Source organism: Gallinula chloropus, assembly GCF_964237585.1.
Source record: "Gallinula chloropus genome assembly, chromosome: 17".
Classification (NCBI taxonomy): Eukaryota; Metazoa; Chordata; class Aves; order Gruiformes; family Rallidae; genus Gallinula; species Gallinula chloropus.
Genome location: NC_140102.1, coordinates 204,015 through 222,106, shown reverse-complemented (window position 1 = coordinate 222,106; position 18,092 = coordinate 204,015). Strand labels below are relative to the sequence as shown.

Below are 18,092 nucleotides of genomic sequence, written 5' to 3'. Positions count from 1 at the left end.
ATTTTTAGTGCAGTTTAACATATTTTGGTTTGACTGGCCTCACTCAATGTTATTTTTTCCTGTCAGTAGACAATTACATGTATTGAGCGTGTGAAGGGTTCCCAAATCAGAGTATTTCCCCTGCACACAAATGTAAAAGACAACACATTGTTTAAGACATTGAAAACCTTAACTTTTCAAAGATTACCAGGGAATTTTGTTCACAAATAACTTTTATAGTTCAAGTTGTCATGGCTGGTCTGTTGGTTAATTTGGATGGCTTCAGTGCTGCTTTACTTGGATGAACTGTGTTTCCAAACTATAAATAGCAAGAGGCAAAGCCCAGCAGCGTGGCACTTCTTCATAACAGAAATGTCCAATGATTTTTTGTTCTTTTTTGGTCTCTAATTGAGCTGCCAAGTTACAATAGATTGTTACTCTAATTTAGAATAACGTGGTTTTCATGAATGTGAAATCGTTTTGCCCATTGCAGTTGCCGTTCTGTTCCAAGCTGCAATAGCAAAGCTCGACTGCATGAAAATGAGAGGCTGCAGAGATATCTTTAGTTCAGACGGAGGTTTCCGGAGATGTTTTGGCATGCCACACACCTACGTGTGCGTGTCGCGGAAGGGGAAGGGACCGGCCCGGCTTTCTGAGTCTGTGAGGGCACCTGCTGGTTGCTATCCCTCAGTGCACCCGGCATGGCTTCTGGAGCGCAACAGCAGAGCGACCCGAGGCCCGGGATGGATCTCCACATCAGACTGTTGGTGCCGCTTCAGGAATGGAGGCTCATCGGGCACCCTGGGTAAAGCTTTCAGTCAGTCCGCAGCCTCCGCTTGTACTGCACCATCATGTCTCCAGAGGCGTAGCATAACAGCTTTACTTGGTGATGTAAAAGGGCAGGTGTGTGCATGGTCTTCCTTTTACTGGGAACAGTACACCTCTCGTTCTGTTGCACATTCGGGGCACAGCGCTTTCATCTGCTTATGGAATGAGCTGTCGTGGCATTATTGGCTCTGCACAGCATGATGTTAAAACATGGAGGTAACGTGGACAGTAGCCAGCGTTACTGATTACTGGGATCACCTGGAAAGGCAGATGTGGGGGTGTGAATGAGGCAAACAGCTCTGCTTATCCCTTCTATGGACACATGGTCTGCTGCGAGGACTCATCAGATACAGTTTGCTGTGAAAACAAGGATTTCAAGTTTGATGCTTTAATGAAAAACTTTCTGTTCATCAGAACTTCATTCTCTTTGTGCAGAACTCCTTTGGACTGCACCTTGTGTTCCTTGGTGTGTCTGAGGGAATAATTGATCTTACTGATTCAGCAGCATACATGGATACTTCATAAAACTACATCAAGAATAAGTTTTCTTAAATCTTGAAACCAGTTGTTTATCAAACATAGTCAATTTCCATTGTTCAGAGTTTTGTCAAAATACCATTTCACTCCAGCTCGCTATCTTTGCAGAAACTTCAACTCTTCTATTTCGGAATCACCGCATTTCCTTGCAGCGATGCACCTCTCCTTTACCATCACAGCATTGCCATGGGTAATACGCCCCAGCTTTCAGGAAATACTCTCAACACTGTAAGAGAAAATATTGATTTAAATGAGGTACCCGGGCTGCTTTGCAAGTTATTTACTTTGACATAGCAGCAGCAGCCTGGACCCCTGACTATTGTCTTAACTTACCTTGAAGCTGTTATCCACTTGTATATAATCCTTTTCATGTTTGTTACATCAGTGCTTAGCGCTTTCCTCATCTTAATGTTGTCATTTTGCGTGGAAAGGTTCTGGTGGAGGAGGAGGCTGCAGGGGTGGGTTCTGCAAGAAGCTGCTAGAAGCTTCCTCCAGGCCCAACACAGTAAAGATCAGGCAGCTCGAGGCCAGGCCTGCTGCTGACCAGGGCCGAGCCCGTCAGCGACGGTCACAGCACCTCTGTGAGATCATGTTTAAGAAGTGGCCACTTTTTGCCACAAGAGAAGGGAGTGAGATGTAAGGAGCTGTGCAGACACCAAGGCCAGGGAAGAAGAGGGGGAGGCCATGCTGCAGGTGTCGGAGAGAAAGATGCTCCCAAAGCCTGTGGAGAAACCCATGGTGGAGCGGGTGTCCTCCCACAGCCCATGGACAAGGCCCAGACCCCACCTGCAGCCTGTGGAGAGGCTCCACGCTGGAGTCGGTGAAGACATATGGAAGATACTGTGACTCATGTTGGAGCAAGCCTCTGCCAGCACTTGGAACCCATGGAGAGACAGAGACACAGAGATGAGCAAGAGAGAGACAGACACCCACATGGGAGCAGGTTTGCTGGGGTATGTGAAGTGTTAGAGGTATAGATAATCTGCTGTCCTTTCCATCAGCACTTCTATAGGGGTGAGATCTGATGGAAACCAGTTTTTCTGGGACTAAAATTTCTGTTCATCAGCTGTCATTGTCAAGAAAAGCAGGAAGCCAGGATTAGATTGTTCTACTGAAATACAATCTATTTTTTCACATAGAGCTTATTCTCAACCACAGTTCCCATTTGCCACTGTATGTTCAGAAGACGTTAATTGGAGACAGCAGTGTTGGTTTGCTGGTTTTGTTTGTTGCTTGGGGTGTTGTTGGGGTTTTTTGGGGTGTAGTTTGTTTTTTGGGGGGTTGCTTCTTTCCTTTTTGTAAGTGGCATTGTGTGAACCTTACACTGACTACCTGGTAGGTAAAGAGAAAAATACTCTCAGTACTCTCTGTGTACGTACAGTGTTACCTGCAAGTACTCACAGCCTCAATATGAAAGTATCATAGCTTACCAGTGGGGGGGGGGTTAGTCACTGCACTCTGCAAAGACAGGATGCCCTCCTCCTGTAAATGTGTTTCCCATTCAAATGTAGCCATGCTGGGTTATCTAGTGTTGTCAGATAGCTTATGCTGAATCACATGAGTGAGAACCACCTTCTCTTACTAGTTAACAAACCTGAGCTGCCCCTTTTAAGGTTTTTTTTTTGTCTTTACAAAGTGGATGAGAGATGAACTGTGCTCCTAACAAGGTCTGGCTGATGCTGGAGACAATTTCACAGAACCCCAGAACCGTAGGGGTTGGCAGGGACCTCTGGGTATCACCCAGTCCAACCCCCTATCAAAGCAGATGGCACAGGAGGGCGTCCAGGCAGGTTTGGGATGTCCCCAGAGAAGGAGACTCCCCAGCCTCTCCAGGCAGCCTGTCCCAGTGCTCAAGCACCCACAGAGTGAAGTTCTTCCTTATGCTGCGATGGACCTTTCTGTCTTCCAGTTTGCACCGGTTGTCTTGTCCTGCTGCTGGGCACCACTGAGAAGAGTCTGGCCCAGTCCTCTTGACACCTGCCCTTTAGATATGGATAAGTATTGACCAGATTGCCTCTCAGTCTCCTCCAGGCTAAACAGCCCCAGCTCTCGGTCTCCTCCAGGCTAAACAGCCCCAGCTCTCTCAGCCTTTCCTTGTGCAAGAGATGCTCCAGGCCCCTCATCATCCTTGTACCCTCTACTGGACTCTCTCCAGTAGTTCCCTGTCTCTCCTGAACTGGGGAGCCCAGCACTGGGCACCACACACCAGATGTGGCCACAGGAGGGAAGAGCAGAAGTGAAGGAGAACCTCCTTTGATCAAAGGCCACGGTCTTCCTAATGCCGCCCAGAAACTGTCTTAATCACATGGAAATTAAAAATTCACAGTAAGCAAAATACTTTTAATCTGTGGTCATTAGTTAGCTTATTTCCTTGATAAAGGGTTGTATTTACCTTTGTTTTGCTAGAATTTAAGACTAAGTATTAGGAAAAAAAAGTCTATTTAAAAAGTCACATTATTACTGGCTGAAGTTTTGCTAAGTCTTTTGAGTTTCTGATATTGCTGATCACAAACTGGATCACCAGAGACTAACAGCATTGTAGATTGTCAGGAGGCTGGTTTTGGGCATGTGTCTTAAAAAAACACAATCAAAATTGTCATCTGCCCCTTGCTATGCTAGCAGTTGATATTAGGTTTCAGGTCCCTCAGTACTGGAGGACAAACAAACTGGTGCCAAAACAGCAGAGCTGAAGATTCTTTATTTCCATATTTTTTCTCAGTATCTCTGGGCCCCTGCCCTTATCACCTCCCTTCAATAACCTCAGCTCTTTTTCCCTTCCTTTTGCATTCCTTAAGCATCCTCACTGAGCAAAAGACAACATATGCTGTGACTAATCTGCTGCTGAGCACACAGGTTTTTTCTGGCTCCTGCCATGCAGAATGTGTAACAGCTGAACTCCACTAGCCTCCACTCACCGCCCACCGAGGGACACTGCTCTGCACCAAACAGCTACACACATTTACTTCATGTCCTTTCCTAGCAGTAACCCCTTAAAATGCAAGTATAGTTACAAAAGCTTCATGTTCATTAAGTGGGGTAGGATCACAATGGAGTATTTTAGAAATGTTGTTTAACAGATTGTTCTTTGGAGAGTGGAATCGAGAAAGTTGTTTCTTAGGTGGGTTTCCTGTTGCACAAGCTTCCCCTGTGTCCCTTTTGGATATTGCTTCAGTGCCCAGAGTCCAGAGCCTCTGATTTCCACAAAATTCGCAGGAATGTACTATCTTAAGACTTCTGTTCTGCCCATAGGCTTGGTTAAAATTAGCTAATGAGTTCAGAGGAGCAACAAGGCTAACAGGCAGATAGCATATGTTTAATTTCATTATGAAATGAGGCTAAAAGAGGCTCTAGAAGGGAATCTCCAGTGTGCTGTGTTTGTGGTTGACTGCACAGATGTGAGAGAAAGCAGCTTTCAGACATCTTCAGCCAGAAGTATTTTCAATCACAAGGATGGCAGGGCCAGGCAACCTGGGTTCCAGCCTCATTTAATGGCGAGAATGGCCATGGACGTGTTGCGAGTGGCTGTTCTATGTGGTTTTCTTCATACCTGGTATGAGTTATACTTCCTGTGCAATATCCCAGTTCTGCTCTGAGCACAAAATAATCCATTCTTCTTTGGGCATTTTCTATAACATCTGTCAGGGTAGTAATTGGATACTTCACTAGCATTGCTTTATCTCAGGCAGTGTGTGTGGGGGGAAGGGTTCATTAAGTTCCATTTCTTTAAAAGGAAAATGAGATTTAGGAAGTTTTGTGTCAAAAGCATCCTCTAGAGCTGACTGCCCTCTTCTGAGGGTGTGCTTGCTCAGATCATTTGGCATCATGCAGAATCTCATTATCTTCAAATCACTTTCTCTGTCCTCCCTTGCAGCTATAAATGCTTGAGGCTTCTGTATTTCAGACCCTGGCCCTCAGTTTGTTCTGCAGGGGAAAACAAACCAAACCAAAAACCCAAAACATATCTGAAGAACGTGGCATAACTGAATTGTGAGCAGTATTCTGCCAGCTGTGAAGGAAGCCAATTAGAAATATTTGATTGCTTTAATGATAGACAGTCCATTCTCTTCCTGCAACCGCCTGCTTGGATTTCTGCCCAAGTAGAGGAGACCTGAGACCTGGTGCCTCATGTCACCTCTCGGTATTTGACTCGTGAGGCCACTGCAAAGGCAATTTGGCTGTGTCTGTGGTGGAATGACAGAGATTGTTTAGATCAGATCTTTAGTAACTTTTATTTTAGGGGTAGGATGTTGTACAGAGCCCCATTCCCATACTTTTCACTACTTGGTTTCCAGATTTATTTGTCCTGCCATTGCTGCATTCCCAACTCTCAACCAAATCCCTACTTCTAGGCCACTTCCAAGGCAATAACCAAAAAGTACTGATGATTCCATTTCATTAGCAACAGAGGCAGGGGTTGTACCTATAACACTTTTTCACTATAGTTCATTGATCTTTATCTACAGTCAGATCCTCCTGTGAAGCAAGACCCTGTGGGGAAAATGTACCCATATAACTGAAGGATTTCACAGGACATTTGGATAGGGAACAAAATTACTGTTGAATTGTCTAATCTGGGTAATCCCTGTTTTCTTGATATTTAAATTTGAAATCTAGTAACATCTCAAGGTATTATGTTTATGTAATTTTAAAATAGTAAATAGATAAAAAGATGAAAAATCAAATACTTAATGCTGACAGAAGCCCTGTGAGGGCATTTAAGCTTGATGCCATGAGTCCTAAGACAGTTGCCTGCCATCTGAGCCCCTATGCTGCTGATCTGACAGCCACTTTGCTGACCACCTGGGTGGACACAGCATTCTTGACTTTTCAGTTTCACAGCTAAGAACCAGGAATCTCGGGTTCTTCCCAGGTTTTATAGGACTAAATCTGTGTGTTACACACACACTGAGTTCTTGTTGTGGTCTCTTGGAACTCCCAGATAGATTTACAATTCCCATGTCCACTCCTAAAGCTACTCTTCCCAATACTGTTTTAGCTTGCTGATTCAGTTTTAAAATGATGTCCTCTACCCCATTCCCACCCCCACCCCCGACTGTCTTTAGCCCTGGTCTCTTCCCTAAACCAGTTTGCCAGACAGCTTAACGTTGCTTACTGTGCCATGCTAAGGATGCCACTACCTTGCTTTCAGTTGTTAAGAAAGTTTATTCAGAGAAAGAGATGGCAGTTTTCAGACTGTGGTATTATCCCCCTATACCAGGGCGCTAGGGACTTACCCCTGAACTGGGCTTTGCTTCCAAACATTATGCTTCATAACCAACAAGGGATCTCACATCAGGTTGTCTGATCTCCCTTGTGACTTACACTTTAAGGCTCTGTAAAATCCTGTGTCACGAAGCTCCAAAGCTCAGTTTTACATTCTGTTAGGGAACTGTACGCTGGCTGCGCCCAGCGCCTGCAGTGTGACACTGAAGCAGAAATCACTGCCCACACACCTTACCACACCATTCACCGAGGTTTCCTAGACCTGCATGACCAGACAAGCCACAGGGCCCAGGTTACCCCGTGTCCTCGAAGAGAAGCAATCGCAGGGCACCAAGACCAGGGAGCCGGGTCAGCCATTCCTGCCCGCTGGGTGCTGGCAGGCTGCTGGGCATGGCCGTGCACATGCCACAGCACAGCAGCGTCCCCCAGAGAGAATCGGTGCCTTTGGTACGTTTGGTGACAGCGGCACGTCCGCCCATCGCCCATCCGTCCGTCCGTCCGTCCGTGGTCGTGCGCCGCCGGCGGGGCCGCAGCCCAGCAGCGATCACGCCCGGGGCTTCGTGCCTGACGCACTCGGCGAGGGGCGGCTGCGAGCCGCGGCACCGCTGGGAGGCAGTCCCGGCCGGGCCCTCTCCCGCCCCCGCCCCGGCCCGCACACCTCCGCCGCTCGGCGGGCCAGGCAGGCAGGCCGACACCCCCGCCGCCGCCGTAAAGGGCCCCGACGGACGCGGGCCCAGGCGAGTGCCGCAGGCCGCCGTACGAGTCCCGGGTGCGCCCGGCCCGGCCCCGCAGGCCCGGCCGCGTGAGAGGCCGGCTGCCGGCACGGCCTCCCGGAGCCCCGCGCCGCGCGGGTCTCTCCTGCCCGTTCCGGGGCTCCGGCCGCGCAGCTGGGACGGGCCGCCCGCGGCCGCAGCTCTCCTCGGCCCGGCTCGGCTGGGCCAGGCTCGGCGGCGCTGCGGGACGTGTGTGCGCCGAGGGAGGGACGGAGCGGGTCAGAGCCGCGCGGAGGGCGGGGATAACCCCGCGGTGGCCGTCACGTGGAGCAGATGAAAGGGAAGCGGCTTGGCAGGGCGGAGAGGAGCCGGGGCGAGGGACGGGGAGCGCGGGGCAGGCGGCGGCGAGGAGCGGGTCGCAGCGCGGCGGGAGGGCTGCTGCCATGGGGCGCTGACCCGCCCGGGATCCCGGCCCCGGAGCTGGAGCCGCTCGGGAGCGATGCGCGGCGGCGGGGCGCCGCTCCCCCTCGCCGCGCGATGAGGGGCTGCGGGGCCGGCGCGGGGCCGGCCGTGCCGCCGCCGCTGCTGCTCGGGCTGCTGCTGGCCGCTGCGCCGGGCGCGGCGCTGGGCAAGGAGACGGCGTTCGTGGAGGTGGTGCTCTTCGAGTCCAGCCCCAGCGGCGACTACACCACCTACACCACGGGGCTGCAGGGCCGCTTCTCCCGCGCGGGGGCCACGCTGAGCGCCGAGGGCGAGATCGTGCAGGTGAGCGCCGGCCGGGGGGCGCCGCCTGCCCCAAGATGGCTTCGCGGGCCCGGCCGCCCGTCACCTGGCGGCACAAAGCGCGCGCCGGGCCGGGCCCGCCGCCCCACGTGCGCCGCGCGGCCTGGGGGCGCCGCGGTGACAGATGCGCGCCCGCGCACAAAGGCCCCGGTGCGCCCCGCGCCGCCGCCGAGCCCCGGCCTCACCTTGCCGGGCCGGCGCGGAGCCCCGTTTGACAGCCGGGCTCCCAGCGGCGGGAGCGGGCCGAGGCCGAGCGGCGGGGGTGCGCGGGATGGCGGCGGGGAGGGGGGGGGGGGAGGGAGCGGCGCGCGGGCAGCGCGGAACCGCGGGCCGCACGCCCCCTCGCACCTCTGCCGCGCGCGGGGCGGCGCGGTGCCCGCGCGGCGGGGGCGGTGCCCGGGACCCTGCCCGCCGCGCGCTCCGCGGGGGCGGGGCCGCGCTGAGCGGGGGCGGCCCCGCGCCGTCCCGGCGCGGCTGGGCGGCACGCGGAGGCGCGGGGCGCCGCCGGGGCTCCCCGGGACAGCTGCCGCTGCCGCCCCGCGCGGGCTCCGCGTGCTGCTGCCGGTCCCGCGGCACCGGAGCCGGTGTCAAGCGGGTCTCGCGCAGCGCAGCCGCGCGCGCCTGACCCGCCCGACAGCCGTGCCGGTGCTTCGCGCGTGGTGCCGCTCCCGAGGCGCTCCCGAGCCGCGCCCGCAGCCGCTGGCGGGCGCTGACTTTCTCCTCGCCCCCCCGAAGGTGACGGAAATGGTGTTCGAGTGAGCAGCCCGTGTCCCTCGCTAACAGCTGTGGCGTGGGGCCGCTTGGGTGCCGTGTGTGTACACACACCGACACGTGCAGCGTCGGGACACAGCTGGCCGGTGGCGAGCGAGCTCGGAGAGCAACTGGTCGAGCTCTACAAGGGCCGGTATCCGCCCCCCCCCACACCCCACTGCTTTAGAAGTAAAGAACGCTGCTTTTGAGCACTTGTTACCCCACGGCAGTTTCAGCTGGGAGGATCGGCTGTAGCAGCTCTCCTGCAGGCAGAGGTTGTGAGGGTAAGCTGCTGATGAAGGAGGGTTTGCTTCTTCTTCCAGAGAAAAGAGGGGTGGGCCAATTAACTTGTATTTCTGACCTGTTTTAAAAAGGTGATGCTGGTCGGGGCTGAAACAGGCATTGGCATTTTGTGCATCACCAAAATACGGGCACTCAGCACCGCGTAGCTGGGCACAGCGGGAGGCACTGCAGTCTCCTGCTGTGCCAGGTGTGAGTGTTAGGAATAGAATAGAGGCCGTGGACTGAGGTCATACCTTCCTTGAGATTGTAAGTGGAAGTGGAGAAAAAACGTACTGCTGAATTAAGACTGAGATGTGCATAACCTGAAACATTTATTAAATGGACTTGCTGCGTGAAACATCCCGTCTGCTTCCTCTAGTGACTGCTAAGACAGGCCCCCAAACAGGGAAGACCAGTGAAAGCCAGGTTTTGTGGCAAATCTTTTACAGCCCTTTCTCGCTCCAACACTCTTCTGCTTATTCAGGTGTACACACCCTGAATAACATACAACCTGGAGAGGACTTTTTCCCCCAGACCACCGTGTGCCATGTCAGGCGTTGCCTCAGAGCTGCTAGATTGAACGTCGTATTTTCACAGTTGAGATTTTAGATTACATACAGCATCTTGTCATTGTCACGCTTCCTTCCTTGCCTCCTGAGCTTTCTGGAGCCAGAATTGATACAGATTTTCACAGTGTTGCCTTGCCTCCCTTCTTCAACTGCTTGATCTCTCAGATGACCGGTGTGCGCTGGCGAAGTAGTTGCTCGCTTCGCTGACTGGTGTACCACCAGCTTCTTGGGCCCAGTGACTGTCAGGGCACACAGCTCTTCTACATCAGGGTGGGTTTTTCTTCAAAATGAAATATTAGAAGTTCTTGAAGATCCGGGGTGCACATTAAAGAATGGATCAAAGGAATTGTGGTTTTGGGACTACACAAAGGCTTACTTTTGCTTATGTTAATAGCATCAATTACTCATTGGTCTTGAAAGTCTGAACAAAAAAACCCCAAACCTTAAGAAACAATGCACTTTCAGCTTTTGATAGGTCATACATTCACTCCTAAACTGGTTATCGGTCAGATTCCTATCCAGTAGTGGTGTGCTATTATGTTGTTTCTCATGTTATTGTGAACAAGTCTTATTAGGGTCAAGTGTCTACCAGAATAACTCTTCAGGGAGATGAAATGTTCATATGTCTCCTTTCATGTGGCCACAGATTGTATTCAGCAAATTCGTGCTTAGGGTGCTGTGTCAGCTGGTCCTTAAACTGCTCAAAGGTCTAACCACCACAGTGGTAGCTGGCAAACTGGAATATTATGTGTTTCTTGGGGCAGTGTCCTGGCTATTAGTATGGTTGAGATTGGAAATTGAAAAGTCTGATTAGCCTGTGATTGTGAAAATGAGACTTTGGATGATACTTTGCTTTAAAACAAATCATGGCTGGCAAACTCTTTATGGTTGAAACGTCTTTTAGCATTCATACCAAAAGCTCACATGTCATTCTCTGTCAGACTGGATGCTACATGGCTGCAGACTTACAGTACCAGGGCAATAACCATCACTGGTTTGATTAGCAGTGCTTTTTTTTTCCTCAGACTGGGAATATGCATTTTAATTCTGCTTGCACGTGGCAAGATTCTGTTCCAGGTGCTTAGTCTGCTTGATAGCCAAGGTGTGGAGCATCAGTCAGATGCTGTGCTTCCTACAAAGTTGTGGTGGTGATGGCTCTGCTGAGGTGAGGTGCTGGGAAAAGGGGATCGAATTTGGTGTTTGTTTTAAATTGCATTAAAAACTCTGATGTGTCAAAAACTTTAAAGGATACACATTCACCACTGTTAATTCTCTCAGTCTGTCTTTTTGCTACTCCTGCCTTAGATGATCAAGTACAGTGGGGGGGTTACCAATACATGCGACTTCGGAGAGATTTAGGAATATTATGGCTGTTTCTTCTCGAGCGCTTAAAGTGTGGGGTTTGTTTGGTTGGTTTCTGCCCAGAAGCCTCAGCAGGGGAATAATGAACTTTATGTAGCCATTGAACTGATGTATAGATTGTGTCATAATCTCAGGTGGGCTTTGCACTTGGAGGCATTGGCACTGACTTGAAACAATTGCGCAGATACCTAGATGTCTGGCAGTGACCAGAGGAAGCTGAGTCAAGGGAATGTTTGTGCCCTTTCAGAATGGAGGACAAAAATATGTATTTTCAGGTTTGTTTTTTGTTGTTGTTTTGTGAAGAGACAGGTTAAGTTTCTGCTTGCTTGAGTTGACTGCCCGAAGGCCATTCAAATCGAGGAAGTGGAATTATTTGTGGCTTTGAGTCACTGTCTTCTTGGCTGTTTTCTTTGCTAGTTATCCTCTTAGAAAATTAAGACCTGTGATTTGGCTTGTGTTAGTTTCCTTACCTTAACCGTAGAGCTGTGGCTTACAGTACTGATCCTGAGGACACCAGGGATAGGACATTTCTCTGGTAAACTGAATTCCTAGTACCAATTTTTGAGGCTTCAGGTCTGCTTTGTCATCTTGTCCTTGGAGTGAAGTATCCTGGAACCGAGTTGCCACTGTATGATGGTGCTTCCACTCAGACAGAAGACTAAAGAGCTGACTCCTCATGGTTGCTGAGGATGGGAGGAGCAGAAGGGCTGTTCAGTGCTGACTGTGTTTCTCTGGTTTGGTACAAAGACAGGACACCTCTAACACACCTGCTCTGTCCTGTGTGAGAAGTGGGGTGGCTCACACATTTTCTCCACTCTGGTCTTCAGTCTTTGATGTTAGGAAGAGATGCTCACAAGTTGCAAATATTGCGAGGCAAGTGAGAATAGTCACCTTTGAGATGCCCATCTGTTGAATCTCAGCACTGTCCTGCTGGAGCTTTTCATCCAAACTTGCGTAGGACATAACTGAGTCCGATAACCATTTGGAAGGCTGGCTGAAAGTTAAGGAGCTTGTGTTAAACAAGGCTGAATCATGAATGGAAGAGACTTGATTACTGCTGTCTTTTTTTAAAAAAAAAAAAAAAAAAAAAAAAAAAAGCTTTTTCAGTGCTTATTTCCTGGTTCTGGTTTGTGTGGGGGTTGTGGTTTTTTCAAATTCATTGACTTATTTTAATAACAGCGAGTCACTGATGGTTCCTTCCTGGCTATAACAGCATCAGGTAGGCTGTAGTGAGAGTGGTGACAAATTTCTGCACTTGTTGCTTTGCTGCTTTGTGGAGCAGAAACCCTGTCTAACCTAAGCTTCAGTTTTGCTTTTGTTTTCTGGTGACCACCATGTTAAGACTTGGCCATCCAGGTGGAAGGAACAAGACTCTTCTATACTACAGCCTTGATACATATGCATGGAACAGCCACATATTTTACAGGCTTTGGTTGTGGGTTTTCTGCAGTCTCAGTTCTTTAAAGCACATGGGCAGGTTTTTAAACTTGAACTGGAGGTTTCCACTTACTCCGTGAGCTGGCATCAGTCCGCTCCATTATGGGTGAGAGTTGGTAGGTGAAAAAAACATGAGAAATACAGGCTGAGTCCTGTGGACAGCAGCTTCTGTAGTTTCTGTGATGTGCTGTGCCTGATCTGGGCTCAGTCAGTAGTTTTTGCCCATGCCCAGAGTTGCCTTGGGGCTGGGGCTCTTCACCCTGTTCCTGCCAGTGGAGTTTTTCACGCTGTGAGAGAAAGGCATTTTTCATGAGAGCAGCAGATGACCACAGGACTGGGGCCTCTGCAGAAGGTCGAGATGATAAAGGAAGCGTAATTCACATTTGAAGGAAGAGAGAGAGACTCACAGCTGCTGTACCTGGACAGCCTTTGTAGAATGTGTAACGCACAAGCAGCTTGTCTGCAGCAGAGGTATCGTCCTAGGCTTGATCTCAGATTAGTCTAGCTGTTTCCCAGTTTCCATCCCTCCCTCCGTTCCTCCCCTCTTTCAGTTTCAGGCAAGCTTTAGTCCATCACGTGCTGTGGTGTGGAGTGGTACACAGGGAGTGTTTTGCCTCAGTCGTTCATCTGCTCGTACTGCTGTGTTGTGACACTGGGTGCAGTCCTCACCCCGTGAGCTCCAGCCCCAGGCACATCATTGCTGCTTTTAGTTCACAAGAAGTTGCCTCTTTCCATCGGCTTCCAAATGCAATACTCTCTGTAAGGATCCTTGTTTATGAATCCTTTGTTGCGGTATCCAAGATGTCTCTTGGAGTGGTGGTGAAAGGACTTGGTGACTCCCTCTGTGCTGGCTGCCAGCTGCTGTTTGCTGCCTGCTTGCTGCTGCAGCGCTCTGCTTTGAGGATGCTGTACCTGTGCCATTCTCTAAAGGTGCACTGAAACACTGCAAGAGAATTTTGAAGGTAGGGGTCAGAGATCGTGGTGAGAAGCAGCACTCACTCAGCTGTCTAAACCATCTGCAAGAACCCCCACCTCTCTCCTTCAGATAGACAGTTTCATGTCTTCCTTCATGTCTTCTGGAGAAGGAAACACCTTATGAAATAATTACTAGAAACACAAAACTGTACTAGAATTTCAAGGGGTAGTAAGTCATATTTACCTAGTTAAAACTCTGGACTTTCAGGCTTTAGATGATTACAACAATTGTGAGGTATGAATGGACAGTTAAGGGCACCTGTGCAAACTGTTTCTAAATGAGTCTAAGGCAATAATAAAAATCATTGCAGAGGAGAGAGAGGGACGTATATAAAGACAAGGTGTGAAATTCAGGGATGAGTTACTGGTTTTGGAGGAAGCTCTGATATCTGTGGTATTTGCACATAGCTGCGGCAGCACCAGAATCCTTCTACCAGAGCCCTGTCAGCATGCGAGGGCGAGGCAGTCCTTGGAAAGGTGGGAGGCACAGTGTAAGGCAATGAGGTAAAAGATATCTACGTGTGGAGGAGAAGGGGCAATGGAAAGAGCAAAAACCACTGCTGTGACGCTGATGAGGTTAAGAAGGTAAACAGAAAGAGAAAGCTTTACAGCACCATGTCTTGTACTCAGGCCACTGGAGCAGTTCCTGTTCACTTCCGAATAAAGGGTGGGAAATCAGGTGGGGAAAAAGCAGTTTGCAGGAGTTCAGGCAAGTTTCCCACATAGTCTGTACGTTTAGTTAAAACTTTGCACAGACACGTAAGATCTGCGCTGTTAAGCCTTGCCCTTGCTGGCAGGATGCTGACCACTTCCTCTTCCATCTGCTGCTATTGCTTGTTTGGGAGCTGGAACTAGGAAAAAATCCCAGATAGGAGTGGCACTCAAAAACTGTTAAACACGGAGCCATTTGGAGAACTCTTTTTCATTTATATGTATTTATGTTGCGACTGTAATGGTTCAGATAAAATTACAGCCTGCCTCAGAGTGTCACCAGCGTTTGTGGGCAGCCGGGCCCCGCAGACAGAACGGGCACTTGCTCTCCCTGAGCACTCCAGGGGTGGATGGGATTATGAGGCAGGATAACTTAATTTTAATTGCTTTGCCTAGTGAAGGGCTTCCGAGCCGACTCCAGGTGAAGCACGTAGAGGCCAGGATTTGTCGTGGCATAACTTGGGGAGAAAGAAATGCAGGCAGCTTTGTTGCAAGCAGATCTTATAGGAAAGTCTTGAGTAGTTGTATAAAACCATTGATTAGCATACATAGTAATTTTCTTCCAGTTTATCCCATTGTGTGGTGGAGCATGCATTTAAAAATGCTCTGGTTTTATTTTTTTATTACAGTCTTCTAGTCCTTGTTTTGGAATTTCAAAGTGAGGCCCTTCTGGACCAAAATAACTTTCATAAACATAGTTTTTCAAAGTGTGAATGCTTGCAAGAGGCCAGCATCTTGCTGGTTAAGGAAAGGTGAGATCTGGAGGCAGTGATCTGCTGTGCATTCTACCCAGTTTTATAAGCAGCACATGTGTTTGCATTAATACACTTAGTGCATTAGCAGTGCTCCATTTAGGAAGTGTTAAACATTAATGTGTATGTACTATCTCGTCTTTTGGGCATCCACACTCCAGCATTCAAGTGTGGTCAGACCAGCGCTTGTGGTGCCTCCGTAAATGAATGCAAGTTGAATGCTTGGCCTTGTTTCTCCTGTATTCGGGCTTGAAGGGAGTGCCCTTCACGTTAAAGGAGACTGGCAAAGGGGAAAAAAAAGGTTGTTTTTAAACAAAGATGTTATGAAATTGTTTCAACAGCAGTGGAAGATTCGTGTAAAAAACCCCAACCAAACGTAACAAACATTTTTTTCCTCTCTGAATTTTTCTAAACTTCTTGGCACTTGGACCAGAGGTGACCAGGGGAGTGTGATCTCACAGGTGGACACCCAGCAGAGACTGCCAGGAGTGGTACTTACACTGCACTTATCCCAGTTGTGGAGTTCTGCTTATGTCAGGACTGAGTAGTAGTGCTTGGGAAGATAGGGTTCTGGCGGCTCAGGGTGTCCTCTCCACAGTGATGATCTGCTTTCATTCAGTTTTTAAATTTCCTTTTCATGCTGGTTTAAGACTTCTGTTGTTGCACTTGGCTTTAAGATGAAAAGCCAGTTTACAAAGGTTGATTAGTTGTCTGTTATGTTCTAGACACAAGTACACCCTTAAATATGTAGCTTAATTTATGCAGACTCTCTAGGCTTCCCAGGGCCAGGTTGCTCTGTCCACTGAGGTAAGGATTTTAGTTGTTCTCTAAAGCTGCTCACCAGTTAAGCTTTCTGTTGGTTTTCTTAAGCTTAAGCTGTTTAACTGTTTTTGCATCATTTTCCTTATTAAAGCAAACTTATTAAAGAATCAGTGAGGAGGTGACTGGCCTGACAGAGAACAAAGGGGCACATTTTGGAGTCTGTAGTCATGGTTTGAGGACAACTGTTTAACTAGCTGTATGGACATGCGTGTTGCCAGTAACATGCCTCCTACTGTGAATTTATTGCATGTGCTTGGTAAGCAACTTTCAAATGCCTCTGATGGCAGTGTTTGAAAAATTGCCATTAATTCAGGAAAGACCATAGTTTCTGCCAAGATCTGTTTTTCTACTTTGAGGCTTTCGATGCCTGCATTTCCACCACCCCCAGCCCCCAACCATGCAGAAAGGACTCACCAAAACTTCCATTGACTTCACCTTTGGAAATGAATGTTTCCAGCCTTAAAGGGTCCACTTTGATGACAGGTTAAGAAAAGTGGATTTGGAGGACTGGCTTGGAATTGTAAAAGGTATTCTGTTCATTTTCATACACTGATGTCGGGTCAGAAGCTCTGTAGTTTGTGGAGAACAACCTGTTTAAAAAGGCTGTGATTGTATTTATTTGGTATTTTGGTTTTTTTCCCTGCATAGACTGCCCTTGAAGATTTATAGACTTCACCTCTAGTTTGTGCCTGTGTAAATGGTGGCACTTGCGTTTCAGCTTGAATAGGTTTTGCCTTAATAACAACAACAGTAATAATAATACCTGTATCTCAGGGATAAAAACATCAATATTACGTATATAGCATGCCAGCTGTGCATACTAACTGCTGTCTGTTCTTGCTGCACTGAAGTTTTACCTGTCCTTGCTGGCTTTGGACATAAGGATAGAGGTTAGGATACTCGGTGCAGCAGTCGCTGGTTGGGATTTCTCCTAAGGCAGGTTCTAGAGGATGTGTATGCTGTGACAGGAAAGCGTCCTGGTTCCCGTTGCAGTGTTGTGTTTTACATGGGTCCAGGATGCTTACTCACACATACTTTTCTTGCATTTATTTAGAAGCCTTTTAGAGCAGATACTGTCTTGAACGCTGTTAGTACACTTTATGGTCTGTTTGCCAACCTGGCAGATGTCCTGGATGATGTGTGGCAAGGCTGGGAGTGAGAAATGAGCTCATGAAACAGAGCCAGGAGATGCTCCTGAATTCAGTATATGATAGGAGCCAAGGGCTGGAAACCTCTCTTTTTCTCAGAGGCAAGGTATGGTATCCCCAACCTGCTAGCTGGCAGTGCTTTGCCTGTGTAAAAGACACTGACTTTTGCATCACAAAACTTCATCTAAGGAAAAGGCACTGTGGATTAGTTAATGCCAAAGAACTCCGAAGATGTGATCTTATTTGGGTTTTTCACTATTTTGCTTGAGAGAGTTGGGCTGCCAGGGTTTTTCTTCCGTACCACATTTGTAACTCTCAGTGATAATCTTTGTAGGTTTTGATTCTTGGAAGTTACAGAGATTTTTTCTGTAGTGAAATAAGAGGGCTGCAGATGCAGATTGGGTTCATTTCTCAACCATGCATATTTTGTTTATGTTCAGTTGCCACTGGTCTTCTTTTGTCTACCTCTCTTGTTATCTTCAGGCAACAATGGGGAGATGAAGAAGATTTGAAATCTCCCAGGACAGCTTAAGTATTAAGCATAGATCCCTGTTGTGGAATAGTCAGCCAAAATGTATGCACACGTGTGTGTATATGTGATGTGTGCAGTGTGGTTGAATTAAAGCTACACCAAGATGAAATCAGCAAAATCTTCTCTGTTTCTGAAGACTGCATAAGCATTTGTTGGGTGGTAACGTTCCTGGACCCGGAGACATCCCAGCTGTGGAAATAGTGTGGGAAGAAACTCCTGTCCTTGTCAGTGAAAGGGCTGAAGCATCCTGAAAGAGTTAAGCTCTAATTAGCTCACTCGTAAGGTATTTAATATCCTTATTAAACTCAACTGCTGGATCGCCTGGTTTTTGTTTTTTTTTTTTCCTCCTCCTTATGGTGAATAAAACTTCTTGAAGAGCTGAGCCTCTGCCTCTCAGATCACAGGCTCACATGTTGAAGCTGGCAGTGCTAGAGGCTAGTTCCTATCTGTGTGACAGCATTTTTAATTTAACAGGACCGGCTTTGATGTTCTCGAATATTTATAGGCAGCTTCAAATCACTCCAGTGTATATTCTTTTTAACTGGAGCATAAGTTCCTCCTCACACACCAAAATTTCTTTCCCTTGATTTACTCTTGGGTTCCTTTTGGATTTGCAGTCATCAGAGTGGTTTTATGTTACAGAAATACTGCTTAAATACTTACTTGCAGGAGGAAGCACTTGATTTCCT

General features: G+C 48.5%; 1 protein-coding gene across 1 annotated transcript in view; it reads left to right on the top strand.

Annotated features, from left to right (window-relative positions):
* Window positions 1-7,764: 7,764 nt before the first annotated feature.
* ZNRF3 (zinc and ring finger 3) overlaps window positions 7,765-18,092 on the top strand; it is a gene marked incomplete at its 3' end in the record, with an annotated part of 75,430 nt that continues 65,102 nt past the window's right edge. Inside the window, exon 1 of the mRNA XM_084272098.1 lies at window positions 7,765-8,045. Within this exon, the coding sequence (XP_084128224.1) occupies window positions 7,818-8,045 (228 nt within the window). The 5' untranslated portion in view covers window positions 7,765-7,817. The remainder of the gene's footprint in view (window positions 8,046-18,092) is intronic.